The 9,612-nt window shown below is 55.8% G+C and overlaps 1 protein-coding gene across 1 annotated transcript; it reads right to left on the bottom strand.

The window, feature by feature from the left end:
- Nucleotides 1-5,147: 5,147 nt before the first annotated feature.
- PHYSODRAFT_462902 (hypothetical protein) lies at nucleotides 5,148-7,682 on the bottom strand (the record flags this gene model as incomplete). Its single annotated transcript, XM_009526930.1, has 2 exons — nucleotides 5,148-7,340; nucleotides 7,395-7,682. Coding segments are annotated over 2 exons (2,481 nt in total), but the record flags the coding sequence as incomplete, so codon positions are not given.
- Between the last annotated feature and the right edge of the window lie 1,930 nt (nucleotides 7,683-9,612).

Below are 9,612 nucleotides of genomic sequence, written 5' to 3'. Positions count from 1 at the left end.
CTTTCGATCTCCGCCATCCGTTTCTGAGTTTCCTCCAGCTGCGCTTCAAGTGAACTGATTCGACTCTTCGCAGCCACCACCTCCTCTTCCAGTTTGGTTGTGTTCTGCGCAGCCTTCTTCAAATTTAGCTTGTTCTCACTCGACGCTTTCTTGAGGGCAGTGTGTGCACGTTTCTTGTACGTTTCGAGCGCAGCCCGCGCAGCATTAGCGCCCTCCGTTTCGGCCTCGATTTGAAGCTTCAGCTTGGCAACCTGGTTCTCGAGCTGTAAAGCGGTTTCACGTTGCAGACCAACATTGGCATCCGAGGTGGAACGGAGTTTCTCGATCGTTTCGTTAGCTGAAGAGAGTTGGGCTTCGAGCTCCATGCGCTCAGCTTCATACTTCCGCTCAGTCTCCTCGCGATCGCTTCCCGCCTGAACATGCTCCTCCTTCAGAAGTCGTACGCGTTCCGCCGCGGTCTGCAACTCCAGCTCCTTCTTCTCCACAGTCTCAGTAAGAGATAAAACTGATTGCTCCAGCTCCGACAGCTTCACTTGAGCAGCCCCCTCACGAGCGTCAGACTCAGACAACAGCGTCTCCTTCTGCTCGTGCAAGTCGACGTGGTGCTGTCTTCGCATCCGAGCAAGCTCGTCATCATACGCCAGAACACGCTTCTTGTAGTTTTCCATCTGGTTCTCGCGTTGAGCTTCAGACTCCGCGAGCTTCGCACCCGCTTCACTCAGCTCTCCTGTCAGTGCGTCCGTTTGTTCACGAGATGCCGCAAGTTCCTGCTTCAATTCGTCAAGTTCCGCAACGGAAGTAGAATACTGAGCATTCAGCTCGTTGTACGACGTCTTCAAGCTGTCGTTGGTGGTGGTTTGCTGAGCCAACCTGTCCTGCAACTCCTGCAGGTGCCCCTTCAACCGTTTATACGCCGCCATCACTTCCTCAAGCTTCGATTTCAGCGTAGAAATCACCTCGTCCTTCTGTGCAATGCTAGCAGCATAGTTTTCGGCCTCAGACGCATTTTGCTTCCGGAGGAGGTTTACCTCCGATAACGCCGAACTGGATGCCTCAGTCAGAGACGCCACTTGTTCCTGAAGAGCTTCGATTTCCTTCGCTGAGGTTTCAACAGCTTCCATTTGCTCGTGAAGTTGGACTTCCAGCTCACCAACACGGCTCTGAAGGGACTCAATCTGCTTGGCAGCTTCAGAGAGCTCCAATCCATCCGCTTCCAATTTGAAATCCAGCTCACCAATCTTCGCAACGTATTGAGCAATCTCCTCGCTACGTGTAGCTTTTTCGCCGGTCAACTCGACCAGCGCATCTTCCTTTTGCTTCAAGACAGCAGTCACAGTCTTGTACTCCTCCTCCGCCGACTCGACGCGCACCTCGGTGTCGGACAGCTTCTGCCGGATCGCCTCCAGCGTCTCCGCCGTCTGCGCCTCCGACTCCTTCAGACTGCGGATAGTCTCCTCCGACGACTGCACCTCAGCCTCACGCTGGTTCTGCAGCTCCTGCAGCTCGCTCTCCAGCGTCTGGATGCGCTCCTGCAGGCTTTCCACCTCGGTGCTCTGCGCCTCGCGGTGAGACTCCATCTCACTCAGAGCCTTGCTCGCGGCCTCGCGTTCCTCCTCCGCCGACTCGACGCGCGCCTCGGTGTCGGACAGCTTCTGCCGGATCGCCTCCAGCGTCTCCGCCGTCTGCGCCTCCGACTCCTTCAGACTGCGGATAGTCTCCTCCGACGACTGCACCTCAGCCTCACGCTGGTTCTGCAGCTCCTGCAGCTCGCTCTCCAGCGTCTGGATGCGCTCCTGCAGGCTTTCCACCTCGGTGCTCTGCGCCTCGCGGTGAGACTCCATCTCGCTCAGAGCCTTGCTCGCGGCCTCGCGTTCCTCCTCCGCCGACTCGACGCGCGCCTCGGTGTCGGACAGCTTCTGCCGGATCGCCTCCAGCGTCTCCGCCGTCTGCGCCTCCGACTCCTTCAGACTGCGGATAGTCTCCTCCGACGACTGCACCTCAGCCTCACGCTGGTTCTGCAGCTCCTGCAGCTCGCTCTCCAGCGTCTGGATGCGCTCCTGCAGGCTTTCCACCTCGGTGCTCTGCGCCTCGCGGTGAGACTCCATCTCACTCAGAGCCTTGCTCGCGGCCTCGCGTTCCTCCTCCGCCGACTCGACGCGCGCCTCGGTGTCGGACAGCTTCTGCCGGATCGCCTCCAGCGTCTCCGCCGTCTGCGCCTCCGACTCCTTCAGACTGCGGATAGTCTCCTCCGACGACTGCACCTCAGCCTCACGCTGGTTCTGCAGCTCCTGCAGCTCGCTCTCCAGCGTCTGGATGCGCTCCTGCAGGCTTTCCACCTCGGTGCTCTGCGCCTCGCGGTGAGACTCCATCTCACTCAGAGCCTTGCTCGCGGCCTCGCGTTCCTCCTCCGCCGACTCGACGCGCGCCTCGGTGTCGGACAGCTTCTGCCGGATCGCCTCCAGCGTCTCCGCCGTCTGCGCCTCCGACTCCTTCAGACTGCGGATAGTCTCCTCCGACGACTGCACCTCAGCCTCACGCTGGTTCTGCAGCTCCTGCAGCTCGCTCTCCAGCGTCTGGATGCGCTCCTGCAGGCTTTCCACCTCGGTGCTCTGCGCCTCGCGGTGAGACTCCATCTCACTCAGAGCCTTGCTCGCGGCCTCGCGTTCCTCCTCCGCCGACTCGACGCGCGCCTCGGTGTCGGACAGCTTCTGCCGGATCGCCTCCAGCGTCTCCGCCGTCTGCGCCTCCGACTCCTTCAGACTGCGGATAGTCTCCTCCGACGACTGCACCTCAGCCTCACGCTGGTTCTGCAGCTCCTGCAGCTCGCTCTCCAGCGTCTGGATGCGCTCCTGCAGGCTTTCCACCTCGGTGCTCTGCGCCTCGCGGTGAGACTCCATCTCACTCAGAGCCTTGCTCGCGGCCTCGCGTTCCTCCTCCGCCGACTCGACGCGCGCCTCGGTGTCGGACAGCTTCTGCCGGATCGCCTCCAGCGTCTCCGCCGTCTGCGCCTCCGACTCCTTCAGACTGCGGATAGTCTCCTCCGACGACTGCACCTCAGCCTCACGCTGGTTCTGCAGCTCCTGCAGCTCGCTCTCCAGCGTCTGGATGCGCTCCTGAAGGTCTTTGGTTTCGGTTCGGAAGGTGTTGATCTGTGCTTCGTTCTCAACCAGTTCAGTCTTCGCCTCATCACAATTGTGAGTTAAAACTGTAACTTGAGTCTGAGAGTCGGATAGCTCCCGACGCACGGATTCCAGCGATTCGGTAATGGCCGCCTCAGACGTCTTTAATGATAGAATGATCCCTTCGGCATCCGCCAATTCAGTCGAGTGTTGACTTTGCAGTGTCTCCATCTCAGCCTCCAGATCCTCGACACGCTGCAGCAGTTCGTTTTTCTGGGTGCTTAAGGATGCGTGTTCAGCGTCAAGATCACGGAGTTTTTTGCTAAGAGTATCACGCTCCGCACTTAAGGAAGCCACGCGTGATTCGGACTCTGCTAGCTCCGTTTGAGCGGTCTCTAGTGACTCCGTTACACGTTTGATATCCTCCTTCAAAGCCTGCACGGTTTCCTCTGCAGTTTGGGCGTCCGCTGAGCTTTTGATCCGTAAAGCTTCCAGCTCAGTGGTCACGGATTGACTTTTCAGCTGCAGCTCGCCATGCTCCGAACTGAGAACCTCGAGAGTAAGATCTCTCTTGCTGAGTGTTTTCTTCGCCGCATCGCGCTCTTCGACTAGAACCATCACACATCCTTCTGCCTCCGCCAGTTCCTGACGAAGAGAAGCCAAAGTCTCTACTTCTTCGGCTTCTGCTTCTTTCAGACTAGCGATAGTCTCGTTTGCAGCTGCCAAGTCTGCCGAGCTTGTCTCCCGAAGCTCCTTCAACTCGGTCTCTAGGGCATCGACCTTATTCTGCAAATCCTCCTGGAGTGCACTTAAAGTTTCGTGCGTCGATACCTTTTCGTTCAATGAAGTTCGAGTGGCATCACGTTCCTGTTCGAGTGCTGCAACCCGCAGTTCTGACTGGGCAAGCTGTTCCCGGATCACCTGCAGCTCCTCTTCAGCTTGAGCCGACAAGTCATTGAGGTGGCGAGCTGTTTCCTCTGCCTGGGTCTTTGACTCCTCCAGGTTACGAATGGTTTCCTCAGTTGCTTGCGCTTCAGCTGAGGTTTTGGATCGCAAGGCGTTTAACTCAGTCTCAAACTTTTGAGCTGCCAAGTCGAGCTCTCCTTGCTGGCTTGTCAGCATCTCAATCTTCAGATCCTTGGCAGTTAGATCCTTTCTTGCTGCATCTCGCTCCTCAACTAACACCATCACGCACGATTCAGCTTCAGCCAGATCTCGCTTGACTGATTCCAAAGATTCCACTAGCTTCGCTTCAGCATCCTTTAAGCCACTGATAACCTCCTCGGCTGCACCAATCTCCTCGGAATGCGTCTGTTGCAGGTTCTTGAGTTCACTCGTGAGCTTGTCGACCTCCTGCTGCAACTTTTCACGTTGAGCAGTCAAGATCTCGCTGGCGGACTCCTTCTCTTGCAGCAATGCTTTTACTGTATCACGCTCCTCAACCAATACTGCGGCGCGCGATTCGGCTTCTGACAACTCGTCGCGGCTTGCCTGCAGTGACTGCAGTGCCTTCTCAGCCATCTGCTTCAAGACTGCAATCTTGTTCTCAAGGATTCCATTCTCTGCAGCTTGTGCTTCAAGCTTCGCAGCGACTTCTTCGCGAGCCAAGTTGTCAACCTGAGCACGCTCCTGAAGCTCCGACAGCGCTGCTGAAACCTCGTCCTTCTCAGCAGCACTCTGAGAAAGCTGAACCTGCAGTGCCTCAACCTGTGCCGTCACTTGCTCCAATTCGTCACGTAATTTTCCAGTTGTTTCTTCCAAGGTCTGCTCAAGCTTAGTCTTTTCATCCTGAAGAAAGGAGACATTTTCCTCCAAAGACTGCTGCAGCTCAGCAAGATTGTCCTTCTCGGCCGATAGCGTAGCAATTTCGTTTGTTGCCTTCTCCACCCGATCCTCCAAAAGAATTAACTGCTCCGAGGTTGAGGCGTTTGATGCCTCGAGATCCGCCTTCTGTTCTTCGAGAGAGTCAAGCTTCCCCTCCAAGCTCTCGATGGTTCGTTCGAGCTTATAGTTTTCATCGTCAAGACCCGACTTCTCCTCCTCGAGCATGTAGAGCCGCTCCCTCAGTTGGTGGATATCCTCCTCGGAACGGTAGATAGTATCTTCAAGCCTAGCTCGGAGGTCCTGCTTTTCCGCTTCAATCTCTGCAATCTTATCAGCTAGCTCATTGAGCTGTTCCTCTAGCTCTTCGTTAGCAAGCTCCTGCGAGTCAGCCATTGCAGCCTTTTGAACCTCCGACTTCGCGATTTTGTCCTTGAGCATTGCGATCTCATTGAACAGGCGACTGCGCTCATCCTTAAGCATGTTAGTAGTCGTCTTGAACGCCTCGAACTCGATCGCTTTCTCTTCCAATTTTCCACGGCTGCGCTCCAGCTTTGACTTGGTCTTTGCAAACTCATCCGCTAATTTTTCTCGCTCTTCTTCAACTGACCGCAACTGCTCCTCAATGGTAGCAATGAGAGCAACCTTCTGCTCTAACTGTTGCTCCAGCTCTGCAATCTTGTCTTCTGCAACAGACAGACGATTTTCAAGCTCGTTCTTCGCCTCCATACGTTCTTGCAGGGTCGATTCAAGACTCTGCTTAGCCTCGTATGCCACTTGAAGTTTCTTCTCCATCTCGATCATCTCAATCAAAGCAGCCTCAAACTCTCGTCGCTCAGCTTCCAAAGAGGCATTGTTGATCGTACAGGCGGGGCCACTCGACTTGGAGACCGCAACCAGCTTCTTCTCTAGGGCAGTAAGCTGGTGTTTCTGCTCCAAGAAGTCAACCTTAGCTTGGACGAGCGATGAACGCAGCTCCTCAACCTCGCGATCCTTTTCCTGCCACTCGTCTGCTTCAGTCTTGCTGTCAGCAACGGCGTGCAGTTCGCTAATCCGCTCCTCGAGGACGTCGTTTTCGTTCTTGATATCCTCCAGGTCACGTTTGATCTTGTGCTTCTCCTTTTCTGCATTGTCGACAGCAGTACTCAGATTAGCAACAATGGATTGAAGATCCTCCTTCTGCATGGCGGAAGTCTCGAGGTGGCAGCGTAGATCCTCAGTCTTACTCTTGAGATCCGACTCGAGCGCCTGGTTTGCTGATTTCATCGATTCAAGCTCCTCAATCATTGCATCCAGCTCCGACGATTTCTTTTGATGCGTCTCCAGTAATGTTTCGTGGTCCTGCTTGAGCTTCGAAACACCATCCGCAGTTTTCGCGACCTCGAAGATCATCCGCAAGTTTTCAGCTTTGCAAGCTGCCATTTCTGCCTCGACAGCGTGCAAATGAGCCTTTGTCGCTTCTAACTCGCGTTCAAGGTCAGAGGCGTCTCCGCTGAAGCTTTCTGCAGGTTCACCGTTGGATGTGACTGAGGCTGAGTCTTCGCTCGAAGATGCACACTTGTCCGTATCACCAGACATTCTTCTAGCAGCAAGCTTCTCGATCTCGCTAGCACGAGCCTTAAGTTGGTTCTCACACTCTTCTAGCTTGGCTACCAGCTGCTGGTTTTCAGTCTCGTACGCGCGTATCCTCTCCTGTAGGTCGTCTACGTCGCTTTGAAGGTCCGCCTTGCCAGCCCCAACAAGCTCCTCCTGGATGTGCTTCAGGTACGATTGTAGTTCCACCATTTGGGAGTTATGGCAGTCCGCTGCATCATCTGATACAGATTTCGGCGTGTCTATCTGCAGCGCAGCAACCAACCCCTCAATCTTAGACCTGATCGTAGCGAAATCTTCGCTCAGTTGCTGTGTCTGCGTCTGCGAATCCTCCAGCTGCGTCACGTATCCCGCCTGCTTTTCTTCTAGCGATTCGTAAGCCTGTCGGTGTTCATCCTCCTTAGCCGAAAGAGAAGTAGAGTGCTCTTCTGCTACTCGTTCCAGCTCTGCACGGAGCTCCTCCACCGTCTTATCAGCCGCAACCTTTTCGGTAGTCAACGATTCGTACTGCCCTTGCAGCGCCTCCAACTGATCGCGAAGCCCTTCCGCCTCAACAATAGCAGCACTGACTGCCTCGCGGATAGCCTGTTCTTTAGGCGCTTCCGCGGCCGCAAGTTGTTCCGTCAGCATCTGGATTTCATTGTTTTTGGTATCCAGAAGCGATTCAATACTTTCGTAGGACAAATCGATGCCAACGTGAACAAGCAATTTCTCGCGGATCTCGGCAGCGTCGGCGAGCTCTGCCTGGGCCTTTTCGCTGGACAAAGTTAGCGTTTCAATCTGCTGCGCGAGCTGCTGCTTCTCCAGCTCCCATTTCTCCGTGCTAGCCGCCAGCTCCGCCTTCCACTCGCCTGACTTAACTTCCAAGGCAGCAATCTGCGTCTCCAACTCCTTCGTGCGGCCTGATGCATCGTCAGCATCAGCATCCGCGTCGCCGTCCGCTCGCTTCGCCTTCTTGAGCTCGTCATTGTCCCGCAGCGCCTGGTTCAGCCTAGACGCCACCTCGAGGTACATCTGCTCCGTGTCTTCCTGCTGCTGCCTGGCGCCGCTAAGCTGCTGCGCCAGATCGTCCACTTTCGCCTGCAAGCTGTGGTTCTCCGCTACCAGCTCCTGCGTCTCGCGCTCCTGCTGCTGCTTGTCCTCGAGCATGGCGGCCACCTGGTTGGTCAGTCTGTTGTTCTCCTCCTGGAAGACGAGCACGCGCGCCTCCTCCTGCGCCAGCTTGGCGCCGGCCTTCTGCAGCTCGTCGCTGAGCTGCTGCTGCTGGGCCTGCAGCTCCACCTGGAAGGCCTCGACCTTAGAGCTGGCGAGCTGCAGCTCTCCGTCCTTGGCCTCCAGCTGCTGCTGCAGCGCCTGGTAGCGGCCCACCACGTCCTGCAGCTTGGCCACGACGTGCTGCCGGTCCTCGTCCTTGAGCGCGCAGTCCGCGCGCGCGTCCTCCAGCTGCTTCTTCATGGCCTTGCCGGCGCCCACGGCCTTCTTGAGCTTCTCGATGAGCTCGCGCTTCTCCGTCTCCAGGCGCTGCGCGGCGTCTGCACGAACAATACGAGTAGCAACACAACGGAACGACACACGAGGCACGGGCACGGGCGGTGAGACGTCAAAGGGCAGAGGCAAGGGCGCGGGCGGCTGCCGCATGAGCATGGAGAGGAAGGAGCGACTTCTGTACGCACCCGACTGCGATGCCGCCGCGCCGGCTGCAGCAGCGGGGCCGGCGGCCTCGAGCGCCGCGGCCGAAGCCTCGCTCTCCTCCGCCATCATCTCCAAGAGTGAATGTCGTAGTAGGTGCCGCGTGGAGCGGAGCGGGATGGGGAGCGGCGAAATTACAAAAATAGCCCCACTGTTTTTGTAATTTCTCAGCTACAAAGCTATGCATCGTGCGTGAGCTAAAGTGTGGTGAAGCTTCACTGCGCCTTGCTGTCACGAAACAACGTAGTTCTGGCCTAAAAATGTTGCTCAGTGGTGAATTATCGGGCAGATAATGCCGCCGCGAAACAGGCGTAGTAAAGGTAGTAGCTAGCATACCTCGACCGTTGGTCTCGAATTATGCCATAGACAAAAAGTGTTGTCTAACGTTTCAGCAGTGTAGCCATCACATCGAAAAGGCCGGACCGGATACCGGCGCTGAACTCTTGAAGTTTTGGAGCATCTCGGAGGCCAATCTTTACAAGCTGACACTGCTTGCCGTGGCCCACGACTCGTGAGGCTCGCATGAGCGAGACGCAAGGCTCGCTTACAAGAGGCGCTGCAAAGGCTTGTACCTCTTACCAATCCGTTTCTTGCACTTCTTTTCATTTTTTTTATTGACAATGTAAAGGTATTCTCGCGAGCCCTTGGTGTGTGCGTGTGGGGGGGGGGCTACCGCTAAAGTTGCGTAGACTTAGATCGTCATGCGGCTGCAGCTGGATTGAGCAGCTCGATCTCCTGCTCCGAGATCTCCAGCTGTGCATTCTTCGACTATGGCCTCGGTCAGTATTGAGAGCCTCATGAAGCTCTACACGAACCACGACAGGTTCTTTTTGCTTGGTCCTAACGATTTATTCCTTGGCCCTCAAGACTGTCTGATGTTGGAATCGCCGACTTTGGTGTTGTGAGTTGGCTTTACTGGTACTCCCAGGCGCACTTGAGCAAAAGAGTTCCCACGGCCATAACAAGCTACGCGTTCGAGTCCCACCAGTTGGCTTTCTCCTTCAGGCTGGGTTACAATGCTCGTTTCGCCGATGATCGATCCAAGCTCTTCGATGCCGCGCTTTGAATTTAGAATTTGTACAGATCGTGCAACTAGAATTTTTAAATTCTTTTTTTTTTTAAATAAAAGCATTTGAATTCGGAACAACCCTCATTTGATTGGCATGCGCAGTGCGCAATGCTGCGACTCACAGCGCGCCAAGTATTGCGCCTGGTGCGGCCGCTCCACGCAGTGACCGCTAGCACCTGCGTAAGAGGCAAACCGTTTCCTCTCCTGACTCCGCGAAGCTTTACCTCTACGGTGCTAGGACCAAGGACTGATTCGAATGCGCGCCTGGCTAGTGTCACCATAGCACCGCAGGAGGCTACCCATCACCAAAGAACGACCGCA

The sequence above is a fragment of the Phytophthora sojae genome, assembly GCF_000149755.1.
Source record: "Phytophthora sojae unplaced genomic scaffold PHYSOscaffold_3, whole genome shotgun sequence".
Lineage (NCBI taxonomy): Eukaryota > Oomycota > Peronosporomycetes > Peronosporales > Peronosporaceae > Phytophthora > Phytophthora sojae.
Note: the sequence above shows the minus strand (reverse complement) of the source record. Positions and strands in the feature narration are given on the sequence as shown.